The following is a 20537-nucleotide window of genomic DNA, read 5'->3' as shown; positions in this document are numbered from 1 at the left end:
GGGTACAGAATGCAAAGTATAGTCTTACATTCGCATCATCCCAGTGTCTTTGACTGCTTGTATGGAACAGATAACATGATGTGCCGTACATAGTCCAACCACTTGGGCATGCTACAAATAACATGAACATATAAGTATTAGGATATCTAAAATATTTATCAAGAGTGTACATTGCTTGAGCTCTGCTACAACAGTAGTTAATCTATAACTTGTACAAAAATGTTTAATACAATGTGTCCTTTACGATAACGAAGTCGAAATAGCTTATCACAATTATTTAAAGTTCTATGTTAAAGATGAATATATACAAATGATATACAGACATGGTTTAGCAGTTGTGTGCACAGTGGTTGATTTCGTTGTCGTGGATTTAACTGTTGGTGGCGTTGAAGGTTGAATTGTGGTATCACGTCTTGTGGAAGGTGGTATTGTGGTAGAACGTGTTGTCGAAGGTGGCATCGTTGTAGAACGTGTTGTTGAAGGCGGAGTTGTGGTGGACCGTGTTGTCGAAGGTAGCGTGGTGGTAGAACGTGTTGTCGAATGTGGCATCGTTGTGGAACGTGCTGTTGAAGGCGGAGTTGTGGTGGAACGTGCTGTCGAAGGTAGCGTGTTGGTAGAACGTGTTGTTGAATGTGACATCGTTGTAGAACGTGCTGTTGAGGGCGGAGTTGTGGTGGAATGTGTTGTGGAAGGTGAAATGGTGGTAGAACGTCTTGCTGTGTTACTACTTGTTGTTGAATGTGTAGTAGTTGACGTGCTTGTTGCGGAAGACTGAGATGTGGTTTTACTTGTTGTTGAGGACCTTGAACGTGTTGTAGGTATAGTAGCGTTAGTAGATGATATTTGAGCTGTGGATTGTAATTGTGATGATGTCGTTTTTTGTACTGTAGCGTCTGTGGAAGAAGATGTTAGGGAAAGAGTTGTCCCATTTGTTTGGAGCGGTTGAGTGATTGTTTTCACTGTTGTTGACAACGTTGCTGCTACTGTAGCTTTTACTTTGAAACAGAAACAGAATATTCAAATATTTTCTTACAGGTGAATCTTGTAGTTATTATCCTGTTATTGACATCCTTTTATAATGCTACCCATACTTGAATAGTAAAAGTGCGTCCTTGTATAAAGTAACACAAATTGAATAATGTATAACTTATCGAAACATTTATGTAACATTTTATTTTATTTTGATTTAAAGATTCTCTTCGCTATGACATATTGAGAGTTAATGTGAAACGACTCCTAAATGGGACAGCTAACAGTGACACGGGCAAAGCACATGGTTTAAATCGTGCATTACCTAGTAAAAGATTTGATTGCAGCCACACACACACACAAACACACCCGCACACACACACGCACACGCACACGCACACACACACACACTCACACATATATATATATATGTATGGCTGCAATCAAATCTTTTGCTGGATATTGCACTATATATATATAAGACTGCACGTTCGGATAAAATATATTTCTATATATATAGGAACACTGATTATTTGAAACATTACTAAAATCACAAACCTTCCATTTTTGCTGAATCGATTTGAAAATGTTTCCACTTGCGTATTTTAAACAAGTTTAAATGTTGAATAAATGGATTTGATAGTTTAACTAGTATAACTATTTCGGAGACATTTTAGCTTATAAAAAGTCTACAATATAACTGCAAAGAAACCGATCGCTTTTAAATAATGTATATTGTCAATAATAAATGTTTTTGCATATGTCCGTTTGATCTGTACGAAGGGGTCCCATACTGTGAGACATACTCGGGTTTATTTTAAGAGTAAACATTTTCATACTTAATGTTGCGTTACAAGTTTTTGAATGAATACATTAATTTCTAGGCATGATTTTGGTCAGGCTTTATTGTACGCATTGCGGATTATTGACGTCATACATATTTTCCGGTTTATTAAATACGCAGAACCAGTTACTTGAAACAGAGAAACCATCCCCTTTTCATCGCAAAACACACACAAGCATGTACGGATTGGTATACACAAAACAATAAACAATGTTATTGGAGTTACACTTACCCAGATCGTCAGATGGGATACTGCCGCGACAAACTTGAATTTGTATCCCATTTCCATTTTCAACGTATCCGACCTAAAGAATGATGAAGTGTCACATTAAACATTTCGAATGCAACTTTCCTGTCTAGTTCAAAAATTGAATGTGTAATAGAATGATATTTGAGTTCGTTTGCATTTAACTGCATTGGTTTCGTGGACAGGAACATTTCAAGGTGTGATCTCATGTTCCTTTGAACATTTCATGATTACGTTTCAACTACGCAAATTTAAAAAGTCTAATGCGTTATTATCTTGAAACCATTTGTGAACATGATGCTGGAATCATTATTGTGGGAAGTAATGACATATCATTGAAGACAATATGTTTATTTTTACAAAGTGGTCATATCAAATATAACCAAAAGCGACAAATTATTACATTTTCCAACTTACGTATATCAACTTTAAGAAAAAAAAAAGTTTTCATTTCAGATGTTTCTTCGTGCGCTTTTTGTAATGAAGAACTGTTACATTATAGGTACCTTCTTTTCAAACTGTATTTGATAAAATCCTGAGTCTTTAGCCGCTTTTGCATAGATTGGTTTACAGTCAAACTCGTACAGATATCCTAACAGTTGACTCGCAGAATCGTCATTTGAATAAACTGGTAGTTCCACATTGTAATTGCACAAACACTGATAATCCGCGCTCACAAATGCTATTTGAAAGATAGTTAACACAATCGCATGTGTGATAATACCAAACATGATGCTGTGAAAGAGCGTTTTAACAGAACTGTACGGATAAATAATATTTAACCCTTGTATAATCTTATGAACCTGCTTCACATTTACTCTTATGTTTAACAAAAGCCTTATCTTTTATTTGAAAGTAGGACATTAAAATTGGAGCGAGTACATGAAGACTGGGAACGATTACATGAAGACTGGAACTACTAAAACTATATCGCAGACAAAAAATTCTATATTAACTATTACAACAGTATATATCTCACATTGATGGGAAGCTGCAACAATATATAAGTTACGTCATAACATTCTGCATAACATTTTTAAGATGTAAAATGAAACTAATACGGCATATGGCTACACAAATAGAACGGCAACATGACACATTACAGGGAAAACAAACAATGCCAAACAAAACATATGCCGTGTAGTTTGTAATATATAAATATGATAACTTCATACGTTACAAAGGCTATATAACTGCCAGACAATATAACATTGATAATGATTTGTGTTTGGGTCTGTAGGAATTTGAAGATAAATAAGATAGCTACTATAAATAAACTTCTCCAGATCACGCCAGAAAATGTGTACACCTTCTCTCGGTCACGCCTGAAACTATTTCATACCTTCAGAATTACCAGGTCACACCTCAAAATGCTTACACATTTTCCAGGTCTTGTCTCAAAATGCTTATATTTTCTCCAGGTCACTCCTCAAACTGTTTATACCTTATCCAGGTCACTCCTCAAACTGTTTATACCTTATCCAGGTCACTCCTCAAACTATTTATACCTTATCCAGGTCTTGTCTCAAAATGTTTACATTTTCTCCAGGTCACTCCACAAACTGTTTATACCTTATCCAGGTCACTCCTCAAACTGTTTATACCTTATCCAAGTCACTCCTCAAACTGTTCATACTTCCTCCAGGTCACCCCTTAAAATGTTTACACCCCTTCTCACCTATACTCCTATGTTTTTACGCAAAAGGGTGTTCTTTGCACAGTACGATGTTGTGATCTAAAGTATAAGGGATTATTAAACTCTTGCTTGAATCATTCCCAATTTTCCACTAAGTCTGTTACAGAAAGGAATATAACACTGGATTAAAAAAATGTTTAGGCATGAATCGTCATTTGAAAATACTTGCGATATAATAATCAAATGCAAATCATGTTTTAAGAAAAATAAAGTTGACGGTTTACAAAAATATATACATGTACATATGCAAAGGAAATAAATACAATTTGTCTTTCTCAGAAACATGAAATTTCAGCATTACACTAAACATCGTGCCAACAAGGTATTTCACTTATACGTGCCAACAAGGTATTTCACTTATACATAGATATATATTTATCTCGCCTCCTACAAGTTTCTTGCATTTCTGTTGGTCAATAGACGTCACGTGGAGACAGGATATATTCCATATCCTGCTTGTACATTACAGATATGAATTTTGATTAAAAACAAAATGGCTGCCGCATCGCTAAGGTAATTAAAACAAGTCAGATTATAAGCCCCAGCTTTAGATATCATTTCCGAGACAAAAAAAAAAAAAAAAATATTTTAGTGTTTTCTTGCCGCTCTCTTTTTCTTGTCTAATTTAGGTTCGTGAAGTTAGTGGAAATTATATAGAAGAACAATAACTCTGTATGGCACGGCCGCGATTGACAGGTTGAAATGTTGTTTTAGTTAAATCATCGTAAAGCAAAGGAATTAACGCATTTGTAAGACAGCAGTTTGTTGTAGGATCATTTAATGTATCTGCAAGATAAAGGAATTAACAGGAAACGGGACGAAAGCCGAAGTTTTAAGACATTTCTGACATCGTGTAATCTGATGATTTTTTCGGAAGGATGGAACATAAAAGTTTTTCAAAACCAGTTCCTAACCTGAATAAATGAGCTTCTGTGTTTTGTGATTCATCATTCAGTCAAAATACAGTTCATTTTGTATTTCATTGCTGGTATTAATCAACTATAATCAAAGCATGAAAACCAGGAAAGATTTCAGGATTCAAGTCTGCACTGTAACTGTAAGTAGCTTTATTATTATAAAAATTGTGTCAATCAGTACAGCGAGGATGTAAAAGGTAGTCGGCAAGATAAAATCGTTTTCTCGCTCTCGCCTGATATGGATTTCCTCGACAGCGTATATCCCGTATCCTGTCACCAACAAGCAGTGTAACTAATAATATTTGTACATAAGAAATAGGGGTTTTGACCAAATTTCGGGACATGAAATTTGTATCAAAATTAATGCCAAGATGGTCCAGACAAACAAGCACTTTCTAACTTTATGAATAAACATAGCGACTACACCTGTGCGGTACTTTCCATTTCATTTGTCTATTTGCTTTTTAATGAAATATTATATCATCCATATTGTATATTTCTGTATGCACGCACGACAGTCAGTCCTAATTGGCAATGGTAATGGTACAAATAACGTCACTGCCCTTCCGCTTTCAATTGCCATTTTTTGTTTGCTGTTCAATGTTCTTTTGGCCTTGTTAATGGTACAAATACCAAAATATATCATAATTTAGCTTGGTACATACCCTTTCCAACGAAACAAAGCCTTTTGAAATGTAACATTGACAGGTTGGACAGCAGTACATGAAACACAGTGCTAAAACGGACATTTCTTATATATAATTATATACATATGTACGTAGATTTAGAGACACAGATTTTGTGTATAACAGTTTTCGCTAGGTTGTTCTTAGATGACCATACACCTTCTTTTAGGTATAACAGAATAGCCCCGGACAACGGTCCTCCCTCTTTCAGTTGTCAATTTTCTTCCATGTTTGAATACTTTTATACGCATACGCGGCTCTACAGGACTTTGTGATATGTAACAATACAAATTGAAAGTATCATATTGTTTCTTGTCAAATGCGCCTTTCAACAACACTAAAGCTGTTGGAATGTGGCATTGAACTGGCGGGCAGTATTACGTTAAGCTTAATGGCAAACAGACATTTCTTATACAGAATTAGATTGTACACATACGTAGAAAATACTTTGACCCAATTTCGGCACCGGCAATGTTTACTAGCAACTTTTGGTCCAAGATGAATAAACACTTGCTAAATTTGCGATATGTACGGATCGCCTCTTACCAGGGTCCTTCCTCTTTTAGTTGTTTATTTTCTGTAGTGAAATTTCATCCATATTTGTACAATTCTTTACACAAAAGCGGCTGTTCTTACACCTTATGTCGAATTCTTCACTGAAGACCGTCATTTCAGGATGTTAGCTTAAAGCAGCATGCCTCCAGATTTGGCTAAAAAACAATCTTTCTTTCAAATTGAAGTTTGGTCATATTATGAACATTAGAATATGATTTTTTGTTTCTAAAATAGTTACAATCAAGAAAAAAATATGACCGCGCCAGGAAACGAACCCCGGGCTGCCACGGCAATAAGGACAGTTTACCGTCGTCGTAACCAATAGTGCTATAGCTGAAGTAGTGAATAATGACTTCAAAATATAAATATTTATAATCGAGACAGTTTAACTGGAGTAAAAGCGTGACAAATGCTTTTCGATTTTCATCGTAAAAAGTAGAAAAAACAGCAAATTCTCATGTGTTTCCGTAACATGAAGTTTGTCAATAATTAAGTTTTAAAGCCTTCTGAAGAAATATAGCATTTATTTCAAGATACCTAAAAATATTTTTGTTGTTGTCGAACTATGCTGCTTTAAAGTGTGATGCTTTGTAACAATGAAAATGTACATTTCAATGTAAGAAGTGTCATATAGAGCTTAGGACAAGCTATACGGGGACACCTTTGATGGGCTTCAAACAAAAACAGAAGCACAGGTCAGACTTATGAGCGTATGTTAGTTACGTACAAGGATGAAAATAAACCGATGATTGTAATCTGCCCTAATTTGTTGCTTATAAGGTATTCTTATCTTATGCGAAATCGTATGGAGTTACGATAGGAAAAGTTAGCAAATTATTATGTAATTTATAAAAGAAGATTTGAACTGCTGAAGAAGTTTATTTATATTAATATTTTGATTACGTAAGATGTTTTTCCAGGTATACCACCATCCAATTTGTGTTTGCAATACTTTATTGATTAAAATTCTCTTCCTTGTAATTCTAGTATGCATAGCACTGTCATATATATAGAGAAAATAATAGCTGAAGATGAACCCGAAATAAAAGTTTTATCTGGCTGGAGCTCCCGGGAAGTTGATCCGGGGATATGTTATATCCATAACACTATCATCCTAAAATACAATCTAAGGGGCAAACAAAATATTAATTCCGAACAAAAAAAAAAAAAAAAAAAAAAAAAAAAGATTTAAAACACATGAAGTCTTGTGTCTTTATTTCTGTTCATTTGTTGATAATTGACATTCTGGTTATCCTACTAAAGGAGCTGCAAACGTGCTGAAATAAAAAAACGAGGCTGTAATTGATACACCTGTGCATATCTACATTCTATTTCAGTTTTTCAAATGTCAGTAATTAAATCCCACTATTTCAATCTATTTAGACAGTTAAAATGAAAGTTTGTTTCTTCTTAATTATTTCATGAACGATTAAGAATTATATCAAATATGTTAATAATCTTCTTTTCTTACGAAATTTTACAGTTAAAAATAATGTCTAGGTGCGGGAGTTTTGCGCACTCGTTTTCAGCAAAGCCTTATAAGTGTAATCATTGTGTTTAGTTTTCTATCAATAAAAATGCGTCCAGGGGGTTATACATTTGTACTACAATTGTGTACTCCAGGGTAATCTCAGGCATCAGTCGGAGAAGTTATGTCTAACTGTATACATGTTTATATAAAATAACATTATAACTAGAAAGAGAAATGCCACATATCTTCAATACATTACGGTTAAAGATTGATGATAACCAGCTTTTATTATATATGTAATATTGTAAAGGAAATGGTGATTGAACTTACGTAGATTTTTCACATATAAAGAACATATGTTTGCCACAGTGATAATCTTGCCATTGAAATCCTTTTTCTCCAATCATACACATGCAATCCTCCCCATGTTCTCCATCACCTATAAAATGTGATATGGTATTTTGTCATAGGAGATTATCTTGTAAGGTATGATGTATGCAATGATAAGATATGATATGATATAATAATTATTATATTATTATACTAGACGAAATGATGGTATGGTATGATATAATAATTATGACATGATACGACACGATGCGTTATAATACGAAACGTTATGATATGGTATAATATTATATTATGCTAAATGATATAGAATGGTTTGGTATGATATGATATGATTTGATATGATGTTATATGAAATTTACAATTTCATGTGTTATGCTGATTTTGAGACTGATGTTATCAGTGTTCTTATTATTTCTAATTCTTTGAGATCATTACAAAACTGATACATGCAATTAGTGGGTGTAAGCAGGAATAAAGGTCAATCAAGGCAATAGCCGATGCGGACATAATTTTTCAAGTGTTTACAATATCTGCTGACACTAAAACGTGATGTATTTTATCATACAAGAGTATATACGTGACAAAATCAAAACAAAATAAAACAATTCTTGTAATGGAACTGCAAAACATATAGTAGAGAAAAGATCACTGTGAAAACTTTACATATATGTTCACAAATAAGTGCTATTTTATGTGTGGTATCATGATATCACATGAGTAACATTTTCTGATGGGAAAACTTTTAAATATAGATATGCATTTACACTTATGTGCATTTTATATGTGTGCCATCATGATTTTACATGGGTAATAATGAGAATTTTAACAGCTGCAGCGTAGAAATTTTACAAAGGGTGAGGTGAGGTGAGGTGAGGTATGACGATGAATGTAACATTAAAGTCATTGCTTGTGGGCATGGAGGTGTTCAACTTTCATACTCTCTTATAAACAGACCGAATCAAACCATCGCTTTTCTGTGTTCTGTGTTGACAAAATATGTTCTTATGAATTGATTTATGTAACTATCAAGAGAGCAGTCTTTAAATAATATATGGCTGCCATTACACGTATCCCATGACTAGGATTTAGTGTTGGTTTCATGTCCAACCCATCTGAATATTATATTTCCTTTAAAGGCCATGCATAAAAGAATTACAGTGGGTGTTTCATTTAGTCTCGCGGACAGACTCAAGCGAAACCAAGTCTTCTGGTATTTTGCTTGGTTGCTACTTAAGCTTGTTAAGAATCTTTTTATAGATTTATTGTAATACTTAGTTGATATTTTCTAGCCTACAAATGCAGAAAACATTTTTTTTTCAGTTTCTGCACGTACCTGAATCCGGTTCACCAGGATACCAGTTGGTATATCCTTGCATGGGTTTGCTTGTATGACTGAAACCATCAATCCATTCCCAGTGTCCTTCATTGTCATCGTCACTTCCGCCTACCCAGACCCCAGAGTCTGAATCTCCATGTTCGTCTTATAAAGATAACAACAATTACGATTTTATGTCTATTATGTAATATGATTTGTCAAAGGAAGTAATAACAAACTTTATAAAGATGACCTTTAGTATAATTATAATTGTAAAATACTAGTAGTTCAAAAAGCAGCTATTTGATCTGAAATGTTGTGCTTAGCTCAAGTGATTTTTTTTTTTGTGGGAGGGGGGGGGGGGGGGGGGGGGCTAGGATTACACGATGCGCACATCAAACAATTGAGTTCCCGCGGAGTTGAATCCACTAGAGCTGAGCACATCCCAGATCAAAATATTGTAAAGCCACGAAAGGAAAGGTTTTTTTTATAAAAGCTTATGGCTTGCTCCTCAATCATATGACATTAACAAATGCATATATGGAAATAAATATTGTTTAAACCAAAATATTGTAATACTGTCTCTTTTAGTATACCGCAATGTAATGTTAGGGTCAGTTGAAAAAACTTTAGGAAGTCACTTCTGATTTATGAGACATAAATAGGGATCATAAATAATATTCTTAATTTTAATTTGTCTAAAGCAGTTACCAATCTTAAGTGCCAAGACTGTGCCATTAACTTGACTGACTTCTTGATAAAAGTTTGACTTTATATAAAATGATATTAAATGAAAAGTTGCTAATGTGATCGTTCTAAGCCCAAATACTTACGAATCCTTTGTGAAGATTGTTGTTTAAGGAAATGGTCTTCCTCAGCGGTTTCGATAATGGCCAGATGTGCTTGGTGTGCTGAACAGAATGACTAAAATGTAACGTGACGTCTAATTATTGCAGTTTCTGCTATTAGCTTATTATAATGTGAAACATAGATATTTGGACAAGTCTATTATGCTGGCCTATTACAAACGAAACAAGGTAACTTGAACGTAACATATGTCACAATTGGGAAACAACTTTCACATCAGTTTAGCATAAAGATTATTTTAACAGAAGTAAGAAATGTATTTTGATGTCATAAACAACAAATTTTCAATTGTTTAAATCAAATGCAGCCAACATGTTTAAAAATAGTTTGATTATTTGTATATGAGCCGTGCCATGGGAAAACCAACATAGTGGGTTTGCGACCAGCATGGATCCAGACCAGCCTGCGCATCCGCGCAGTCTGGTCAGGATCCATGCTGTTCGCTTTTAAAGCCTATTGGGATTGGAGAAACTATTAGCGAACAGCATGGATCCTGACCAGACTGCGCGGATGCGCAGGCTGGTCTGGATCCATGCTGGTCGCAAACCCACTATGTTGGTTTTCCCATGGCACGGCTCAAATGGTTTTGTATACAAGCATCATTCAGCTTCATAAGGTAACTTACAAATAACAAAATCAATGTTTTAAAATAGAATATTGCAACCAATCATCAGTGTGACAATATAACGAAATATCATACATTTGCATTACGCCATTTGTATCGATCGTCCGTGTGGAAGAAGTAGCAGGAGCCGTGGTTCATTATCCAACCAGAAGGACAACCTGAGAATACAGGAAAGGTGTTTATACGATTATATTAGAATAAATAGAAATCTTTACACTGATCTTTAGATGTATTAATACTGTAGGAAATGTATCATACATTGCTTTTGTCAGAAACATGAATTGTTTTGCATGTATTGTCTTCCGAAAAGGACGTTTGATAGGAAAACTCAGTATTAATATCGAACCATTCGCTTATTGATGCTGTGATGGAACGATTTAACAGTTGGAGTGCTTCCTATTTATCATTCTAACATTATTTTATTTGTCTGTCAGTTAAACAAAGTAGGAAGTTAAGCGTTGAAAATTATGTAATAAACAACGGACTGCTGAGATAACATTATGATGTCAATTATGACGTCAGTTGCCACACGATGCCACGTCCATTACTACTCAGACGAATGAAATTCATCATACTTTTGTCGTAATAGTTCAATGAGGATGTAAGAATGAATGAAAATAAACAAGCCAGTCTTGTGGTTCACAGTTCAGGTGCTTGGATATTTAACACACCCGTTAACCGGTTGCGAGCAAAACAGTTCGTGGCGGAAAAAACAGTTCTCCGATATTTTTGCCGGCATCTATATTGGGGTAAGTATTTTCGATCCAAGAATCGGTTGGTGCAAATTATGTATAAGATCTTTATTACTATAAAAAGTAGCATGAACAAAGAACATGCCATGTTCAACTTACGGCTACACTATTAATGTCAACCCAAAAAATAATAATTGCTTTGAACATTGTCCAGCTTTTTACCGACAAAACGCAATATTCAACGAGCTATAGACATTCAAACATGACATGGTCGAAAAAATGTGTGGCTGCATTGCACAGTTCAAAATTATTTGTGTGGAGAGACGAAGCAGTTCCGTAAGTTGAAAAGTGAATTAAATATATCACGATCAACTTTCGTTTCGCATTTTTTAAAAACTAAATTACACTTTTAATTCGCCATAACTTACTCAATATACATTACTTTAAAACGGGAAACACATGGTACGTTCTTTGTTCATGCTACTTTTTATAGAAATAAAGATCTTACACATGTTTTGCACCAACCGATTCTTGGATCGAAAATACTTACCCCAACATTATAGATGCCAGCAAATATATCGGAGAACTATTTTGTCCGCCACGAACTGTTTTGCTCGCAACCGGTTAACGGGTGTGTTTAACCACTCGGTCTGATGTCCCTAGGCATTGGAACCGTGGTTAATCACTTGATTAACACACGAATATCATCATTTTTTTTTTTTTGATAAATGAAATATGTTTGAAAGGAAATACGCTATCTATCATTATAACATAATTATGTATGAGTTATTAGGACGTATTCATATTTTAGATTTTCACACTTTGCAGATCAGTGACAAAACTGAAGCATCTTGTTACCCATTCAATGTGAGGAAGCCATCCAGCTGGCTTACGGAAGGTCGGTGGTTCTACCCAGGCACCCGCTCGTGATCAAGTAATCCACGGAGGGGCACCAGGGGTCTTCCTCCACCATCAAAGCTGGAAAGTCGCCATATGACCTGTAATTGTGTCGGTGCGACGTTAAACCCAACTAAATAAATAAATTACCTATCCAAAGTATATTTGGGTTAGAAATATGAGTTAAATATTAAACAAGAAAACTTGACGGAACCCCGAAGGATTTGTTTTCTGTCGCTTGATCAAAATCTTACTTGCTGCACTTGTTTGCTTTGGAGGGCTCTGTGTTTGTTGTGGAGGACTCTGTGTTTGTTGTGGAGGACTCTGTGTTTGTTGTGGAGGGCTCTGTGTTTGTTGTGGAGGACTCTGTGTTTGTTGTGTTTGTACGTTTATAAGTGGTCTGAAAAAATATTCTGCAATTTTTTGTTAAAAGAGGGATTTAATAACATTTTCAAAAGCATTACAATTTTAGAATAAAATGAGTCCATTATATCAAATTGCTATAATTCTGAAGTATTAGCATGAAATAACTGTTGTATTACTTTGAATTTGAACGTGGCTTTTCGGGCGATTTAAATTTAAATCATTTTACATACGCAGTTTTAAATAAAATGACATTTCTGACAACCAAATGGCTATAAAGTTTAATTAGCGTCAACGAATATCAGATTTTGTCAACGATAAAATAACATCGTGACACATTCGACGATAACACGATTATATCGCCATCCATTTATTCACGTGATTAAATTGCTCTTATCTAGTGGTGACCAAAAATCATCATTGCAACAAGTGTTAACTATTTTACAACACATGAAATATGACCATTATTGTTGTTTGAGCTTTTAAAGCAACTTTTAAACATAGATTTACTTATACTGATTAGTAATTCGCTATGTGTGTAATTATAATACACTAGTAGTTTCTAACACCTAGTATGTAAAACTTAACGATAGAGTTATCTGGTCCTTTATTCAATTTGGGCAATACTATTTATCATTCGAAGGGTGTTTACTGAAAAATTATGACTGAATAGCGGCGGAATCACTTTCCGCCAGCAGGCTAGAGTCGACACATTCCATGAAAATATACTGCATTCAATTTTCACCATTTTAAACGTTCCCGGAGTGGTGGTAGAAACATTTTGAGCTTTTAAAATGTCTTAATAATGTCAAATCCATTGCCAAAAATGTATTTTTCACATTGCATTATATCGGGCACATGCACAATTTTGGAAATAAAAATAACAATTCATTGCATGAAATTGTTGCGTTTATGCCAACTATATATCCTGAAAGTTTTATTACAATCCGCTCACATTAAATTTACAACTGAAATGATACAATAGAATGGTGTACATTAATTCACACACTGTATATGTTGTCAGGCACGAAAAGAACTCTTGTTTTATTACATCATCGCGGGACTTGTTACTTCCCGTATTTTAACACTTTTAAAACACACGTTGAATGTTGGCGTCACGCAGACCTAGATATTTGGCCCCAAAATGCGCCATGAATGGTGCTTCTCTACGTTATCTGCTTATTTACATAAAAGACATATTAGAATCGAAATGTTGTATAACAGAACCATGATTTAACATATCTCAAACAATACCAATCGGTTTTATGCCGCGTGTATAATTTTATGCTACGCCCTCCTGAAAATATTCCGCAACATTATATCCTCATCGATTTTTTTTGATATCTTAATACATGGTTCTACTTTATGTTTTTTCTTAATCAATAAAAATTGTGACGGAACAGGTGTATCAAACAGTAATTAAAGAAAATAAAATTAACGTACAAAGCCGACTGCTCACAAACATAATACTGTTCTCGTTGCAAGAGTAATCTGCCCAAATGAACCCCTTTTCCCCGACCATCGTCATACAGTCTTCCTCGTGCTCGCCTTCTCCTGTAACATATACAACAGAATATTTAGCCAGTCAAATCATTTTGAACATTTAGCCTTCCGGTGGCATGTGATTCTGCCTTTGCGACCAGAGCAGACCAGGATCAGCTTGCACATCCGTGCAGTCTGATCATGGTCTGCACTGTTCTCTATTCGGTCAGTAAATTTTCAGTGAACATCCTTTCAAATAATAGATGGTACTGCCCTAATTGAATGACAGGCCAGCCCAGCAATTTAGCAGGGTCAAGGTTAACTTACTTCCGTATTTTGCCTAGAGCATCATACATCCATAATTTACCTGAACGCGCTGTGAAATTCTCTTACATTCTGTTACTTTTCTCACAAAATGTAACGGCTATTGCTATTCACTCACAGGGTCTCCTATGCAGTGATCTCCCCTTACAGTTAAGTTATTGTAACGACAGGGGAGATAACCGCTGTTGGGAGTTTGTCTCAGTGTAAGTCAATCGCAAGATTAAGGGGTACACGTATTGTGTAGGAAAATGAAAATAAATGTATTACTTATAACACATGTTACCATACATATGTAGCACATGCAGTATGCTGTTTAATATCCTTAAGGTAGCTGACTCGAAATAAAAATCAGCATTTTTCGTTGGATTACGTATTTTGCGTATGCAATTTCGGAATTCTTCGGTTGTTTTTGAAAGGTACCTTCTGATATGGCGAAACAATACGTGATCTCAAGAGAATTGCTGTTTGTAATTACAGATCCAACTACCTTGAAACATTTTCCTTTTTTGATATACTCCCATTTAGAAAAAAATGACTGCTACTTAAATTTCCTGTATGTGCACTTAATATTTTGTCGTTTTGATTAACTTATTTCCAAAAATGCTGTTCTAAATAAGTAATAGATTCTAATATAAGCAATCATAAACTGACAATGCCTTGGCCAAAAACGACAGGTAAACCATATGCACATCGTTTGCAACTACTTAAAGGTTCTGAAGTGACTTATATATATATATTTGGTTACAGTGCCACGCCTTTAAAACGGTCATAAAGTTTTACGTCAAAAGCAAGTCATAAATGATCTCACCATTTTCTACTGATAAGTCTTAATGTAAGAAAAGCTTTGATTTCTTCACAATGGAAATATTAATGCAATGTATACTTAAATATGTGTATTTATGAGTCTTTTTAACCTGCATCGGGTTCGTCTTGTCCCCAGTGCGTGTATGTAAACGGTTTGTATGTGTTCGTAAAACCATCGTACCATTCCCAATGACCTTCGTTTCTGTCATCCCTTCCTGCTACCCATGCAGATGTTTCGGAGTCATCGCCATTGTCTATTCAGAATTTCAATCAAATGATAAATTATATGAAAAAGCAGAACTGCATTCTGGCTTATATATTTTATTTCGCCTCTGCAAAAGCTTAACAAAACAACAATTAAGTGATACCTATTTTTGAATCCATATATAAAGCATCTTTATAATTTTCATGTATACTGTCTTAAGACTACACATAATAAAGTTAGTGAAAGAGAAAATTGACATTAAGGATCATATCTACACATTTTTACGGCATTCTACTGTACAGTATATATACATTCTATAGCCGACATGTCTAAACAAGAATACGAAGGTTGTTCCAAAATAACGTAGACTTTGTCTCTTGTGAGCTTTAATATATTTTAATAAAGCAAAACAAAAAATGCATCATCATAATTCGCAATCCTTCTACTAAGTTCACTGCAAATTCGACCTGATTACGGTTTTACAATCAGGAGGTACGCCTCATTGATAGTACTAACCCGGTGCACGGTGATGATATTTCAACGACGTTAACCACGTCCTTACTTCATCAAGATGCTTTCATAAAGTCTGCATTAATTCATGTATGTATACAGTACTTCTTTTAATAATTCAAATAGAAAATACCTAAGTCATAAGAAGTCGTTTGGTACGAATTCCGGAAACAATATGAACACTTAAGCCAAGTATCTCAGACAGGGTACCCACCACCATGAATAGTTGGGCTTTATCAAAGGCGTCATTATTATATTGACGTTATCGACGAATCATGGATGTTTTATTTTCTTTCTCGACCTTTACGGTCTTCTAGTAATGCTTAAATCGTTTGTACCACTTGAAGATCAGGACGCAGAGGACCGAAAATTGATATAGTGCCTGCTTCATTAGTTTAAAAATTTCAAATGTTTGCCAAATTCTCTATATAACTAAGCAAATGTCCGACTATCCATGAAAACTGATGACGACTTTACATCAATACTTATTAGTTCAAAGGTCGTTTATTTCCATCTCCCACGCCCGAATGACGTCATACTATAATGATGTATGTCGCATTGACATGGTGCTGCACTTTGATTTTTTTTTTCTGGTTAATTAGAGTGCAAACATTAGCGATGACAGATTGAAAGGCGCCAGTTATCTGTAGCTATGGTATTTCTTCGCGCTTCGCATGTCAACAAAAGTGTTATGAAAAACGTATGACCGAATTACACAAAGATTGCGAATTACAACCATGTATCTCACATTGCACTAAATACAAAAGACGGCCTTTGACAGCAAAAGTCTACGTTATGTTTTAAAAGCCCTCGTACTAGTTTTAAAAACAATAAGCTTTCAAGGAACGCATACAAAATGCTGCCATTTTAATTATAGAAGAAGATAATACCAACAATGTTGAAAACTTCAAATTTAGAAAATTAAAAATAAAAGTCCCTTATATGTGTAAAAAATATGACGATTTGGGAATTTTTACTAGGTTAAATGCCCTTTTGCATTACTAGTATTGCAGGATCGGTAGGGCACCTGTATCATTAAATGCTTCGTTGGCTGGTTTGTGTCTTCGCATGGCGAGACAATTATGGTAAAGTACGGATGCAAAGTTGATTTGTGCAAATAGAATAAAGTAAAAACAAAGGCTTAGTTTACGAAACAAACATTTATACTTTTCATAATCATTTGCTTTTTGTTTACGACAAATATCCTTATGCAACAATAGACACTCCAACAATACTATTCAATATCATTTTGTTATTATAAGATACAATTGAGATGTTGTTGAAAATATATGAGATTAATTTTAAAAATAGAGATAAAATTTTGAAATGCCATCAATAAAATAAACTAGTACAATGTACATACGAATGTTAATGTGATTGGTTAGTTGCTGTTTTAGGAAGTTGAATTCATCCGCTGTTTCAATTATTGCTAGATGTGATGACTTGCTCACACAATCCCTCTGAAAAATATTCAGTTTATAATTTCATGGGCACATACAAAAACTGCAACATATTATTAAAACGTAAGGTAAATAAACGTCCTACATTATAAAGTTGGATATGCTTGAAAGTGTATATTAAAAGGAAAACTACACCAAACATTGCATATCTGAAAATAGAAAATACAAATAAGTTCTAGACAAACTTTATGTTAACATAAATTAATGACATCTTTACAACTGTTACAGTACTTTCAAATTGCATTAGGTTTAAATGTACACACATAATACATGCACATGTATAGGTAAAAAACAATATAGACGTTTCTCATCACGCAGCTCATATGTAAAATGTAGAATAACTGGTATAAAAAAGCAGACTTACATTCGCGTCACCCCAGTGTACTCTGTTGTTTGTATGAAGCAGGTAACATGACGTCTGGTACATAATCCAACCATTCGGACAGGCTATATGTAACATTAAGTAACCATAGGTAAACATCTTTTATAAATATAAGTGTTTTGTTTTATTTTCATTAAGATATACAACAAACACACACACACACACACACACTTTAATGCTACTGATTTTCATTCTATATTCTTATACGAGCAGCTAATAACCTACATAATTTTAGAGCAAAATCAATTTTTAATTTTTGAAACTTAATATTCGTTAAATAAATAGAAAATAATTATACAACTATATCATATTCATTTGACATATACTTAACGTCATCAAAACGCAGATTTTTTTTTGATTTTTCTTCTACAATATGTTAAGGTGGCAGAACCGTCTCTACGACGACGTATTCTCGTATGGCATTTCGTCATTCTCCAACCATAACAGAACATTTCTGTAAATTCTGGCAGTGTTATTTTTGAAAACTGATAAGAAAATCAAGCATGTATTGATTTACTGAAATGTGACCGAGAATGACAACAATAAGCTTGAAACAACATTATAAAGTCAAAACTGCATTTTAATGTCGTTAAGAATACTAATTTTGCATACTTTAGGTAACATTTTATAGAAATACAAACATGGCTTCGGCGCTGTTGTCGTCGCCCTTTTTGTTGTTGTGGTAAATGTTGTTGTAGGCGTTGTTGTTGTAGGCGTTGTTGAAGGCGTTGTTGTTGTAGGCGTTGTTGTAGGCGTTGTAGGTGTCATCGTAGTAACACGTGTAGTAGAAGGCAAGGGAGTTGTAGTAGTACTTGTTGCGGAAATCGGAGTACTTGTAGAATTTGCAATGAATGGCTGCATCGGAATGGTTGTAGAAGACGTACGTGCTGCTTGAGACGTTGTAATAGATATATTTGATGTAGATGAAACAGGTACTGTAGGGAGTATAGTTGTTGATGAGGAAGTAACATTTGAAGAAAATGTCGAGTGTGTGGTAGAGTTGTTATCATGTGTTGTATTGTCACTTGACTGGTGGGTTAAGACTGTAATATTTCCATTAGCAACTACAACCACTGCTCCTGTTGGTTGGGATGAAGCTCTAACAGTTGTGTTTTGGATAGATATGGTGGGAACTTGTATTGTTGTGCCTTTGACTGTGGAAGTTAAGTTATCAGTTACCATAGGCTTAGGAGTCGTCTTATTTGTTTGTTGATTCGCTATTGTAGTCGCTTCTGTGGTTGTTGATGTTGTTGACTCTACAGAGACTGTTGTAGTTTTCACTTGTAAAATAATACATAATACTTTTTTTTTTCACTCAGCCAAATATTCAGAAGTATGTTTATATATAAAGCCAAGCGTTTTACTTTACTTGCGTTGAAATAATGTCAGATATACTAAAATTTAAACTGCAAAGGGTGTGTACCGGTATAAAATGAAAACGAATGAGGAAATTAATTTCATAATAGGAGTTTTCTTTCTTTTAATCAAAAACACAGATAAGTGTTATTACTATGAATTTTGTACACACATTTTGGTCTTCCAAAACAATGCAGTTAATTTATGATTATTTATGAGCATAAGTATCCCGTACCATTCGGGTCCAAAGCACACAGGTAGACTTTTATTACTGTAACTAAACTAGACCATCTTATTTCATTGTATTCTTCTTCTTCCTTCTTCTACTTACCTAGATCATCAGTTGGAACATTGCCCTGGCAAATTTGAACTTGAAGACCATTCCCATTTTCAATGTACCCAACCTAATGATAATATTCATTCTATTTCAATATAGCGTTGCATTATAAACACAAAAACTAGAATGCATATGCTTTGATTTATTAGGTTAAAATAATAACACCAATGACATTAAACCGCTATCTGTCAAATTGATTTTCCTTTTATAACGTTAAATACGGTATAACTTGGCATCTATTTTCTGTTTGCCCTAAAATACTTTTCTATCTCAATTTAGCTCTCTATAGATTACTAAAGTTTGCAACACAGGCAAGGTCGTTTATCCACTATTCGTTGGTTCCAAGATGTTATTAGAATACACATATTCCAACATCAGTTTTATCTATATATGGCACTGACCATTCTCTGCATTTTCATTTTTTAAAAGAATCATTTTTCTGTATTATATGGGCACTAAATAATAAACTGATAAATAGATATGTAACCTACTTGGTTTTCAAACTGTACTGGTTTGAACTTTGAGTCTTTAGCGGTTTTCGCGTAAATTGCTTTGCAGTCAAATTCGTACAAATATCCTATCACTTGACCAGTAGAGCTAGCCTTTGAAAATACGGGAATTTCTACGTTGTAGTTGCATAAGCACTCATAATCCGCGTGTACAAATGCAACATGAAAAATGCATGCAACGATAGCATATATCACAATAACAGACATTGTGTTTGTTCTTCAATAAAACGGATCAAAACATATTTGAAACTAACCTAATATAATCTTATTTGCTTTGTTCTACTTTCCAAGTGTCTTATCGTTTAACTTGGTCATGGCCAGGCTAAAGAAGGACACGGAAATTGAAATCTCGGTCGTGAAGATTGGATATTTTGATCTTTATCCTGCTAAATTTCTAAAATGGACTGGTCTATCATTCAGTTTAGGCGGTACCATTTATTATTCAAACGGGTGTTCACTGAAAATTTACTGACTGAATAGCGAACAGTGCAGACCATGATCCGACTGGTTAAAAACTAATTAGCAACTACCTAATTCTGCAACGAATGAAAGAATAATATGAACCTGACATATTACAATAAAGTTGCAACAAAATAATTGTAATGTTACAACAGCTATATTCTTTATAATTTTATAAAGTACAATTCGGCCAGAAGCAATACATGACATTAAA

General features: G+C 34.4%; 2 protein-coding genes across 3 annotated transcripts in view; both read right to left on the bottom strand.

The window, feature by feature from the left end:
• LOC128549274 (macrophage mannose receptor 1-like) overlaps positions 1 to 2864 on the bottom strand; it is a 28821-nt gene extending 25957 nt beyond the window's left edge. The window contains exons 1-4 of the mRNA XM_053525835.1: positions 2567 to 2864; positions 2046 to 2118; positions 324 to 995; positions 29 to 111 (exon numbers count right to left, since the gene is read on the bottom strand). Coding sequence (XP_053381810.1) covers positions 29 to 111; positions 324 to 995; positions 2046 to 2118; positions 2567 to 2791 — 1053 coding nt within the window. The 5' untranslated portion in view covers positions 2792 to 2864. The remainder of the gene's footprint in view (positions 1 to 28; positions 112 to 323; positions 996 to 2045; positions 2119 to 2566) is intronic.
• A 4250-nt stretch (positions 2865 to 7114) lies between these two features.
• On the bottom strand, positions 7115 to 20120 carry LOC128549558 (C-type lectin domain family 4 member F-like). Of its 2 annotated transcripts, XM_053526505.1 has the most exons (9): positions 17184 to 17280; positions 15216 to 15359; positions 13939 to 14049; positions 12387 to 12532; positions 10619 to 10701; positions 9885 to 9975; positions 9070 to 9216; positions 7716 to 7824; positions 7115 to 7191 (listed from the first exon to the last, which is right to left on the bottom strand). In XM_053526505.1, exons 2-9 carry the CDS (start codon positions 15287 to 15289, stop codon positions 7164 to 7166), a joined length of 789 nt encoding a protein of 262 aa, XP_053382480.1. In that variant the 5' UTR covers positions 15290 to 15359; positions 17184 to 17280; the 3' UTR covers positions 7115 to 7163. The 2 variants fall into 2 exon arrangements, with proteins under 2 accessions (XP_053382480.1, XP_053382478.1); XM_053526503.1 differs by lacking the exons at positions 7115 to 7191; positions 7716 to 7824; positions 9070 to 9216; positions 9885 to 9975; positions 10619 to 10701 and adding exons at positions 17645 to 17727; positions 18304 to 18942; positions 19350 to 19422; positions 19847 to 20120 and having other exon boundaries at positions 12436 to 12532.
• Positions 20121 to 20537: the final 417 nt, after the last annotated feature.

This window comes from Mercenaria mercenaria, chromosome 16 (genome assembly GCF_021730395.1).
Source record: "Mercenaria mercenaria strain notata chromosome 16, MADL_Memer_1, whole genome shotgun sequence".
NCBI lineage: Eukaryota > Metazoa > Mollusca > Bivalvia > Venerida > Veneridae > Mercenaria > Mercenaria mercenaria.
Note: the sequence above shows the minus strand (reverse complement) of the source record. Positions and strands in the feature narration are given on the sequence as shown.

What these genes read in the sequence shown, in the direction of transcription:
- LOC128549558 (XM_053526503.1), bottom strand. Translation starts at nt 20,071, where the DNA reads ATGTCTGTTATTGTGATATATGCTATCGTTGCATGCATTTTTCATGTT. An exon ending in CAGTACAGTTTGAAAACCAA is followed by an intron (nt 19,423 to 19,846) that starts GTAGGTTACATA and finishes TATTATCATTAG; the next exon opens with GTTGGGTACATTGAAAATGG. An exon ending in TACACTGGGGTGACGCGAAT is followed by an intron (nt 17,281 to 17,644) that starts GTAAGTCTGCTT and finishes AATATTTTTCAG; the next exon opens with AGGGATTGTGTGAGCAAGTC.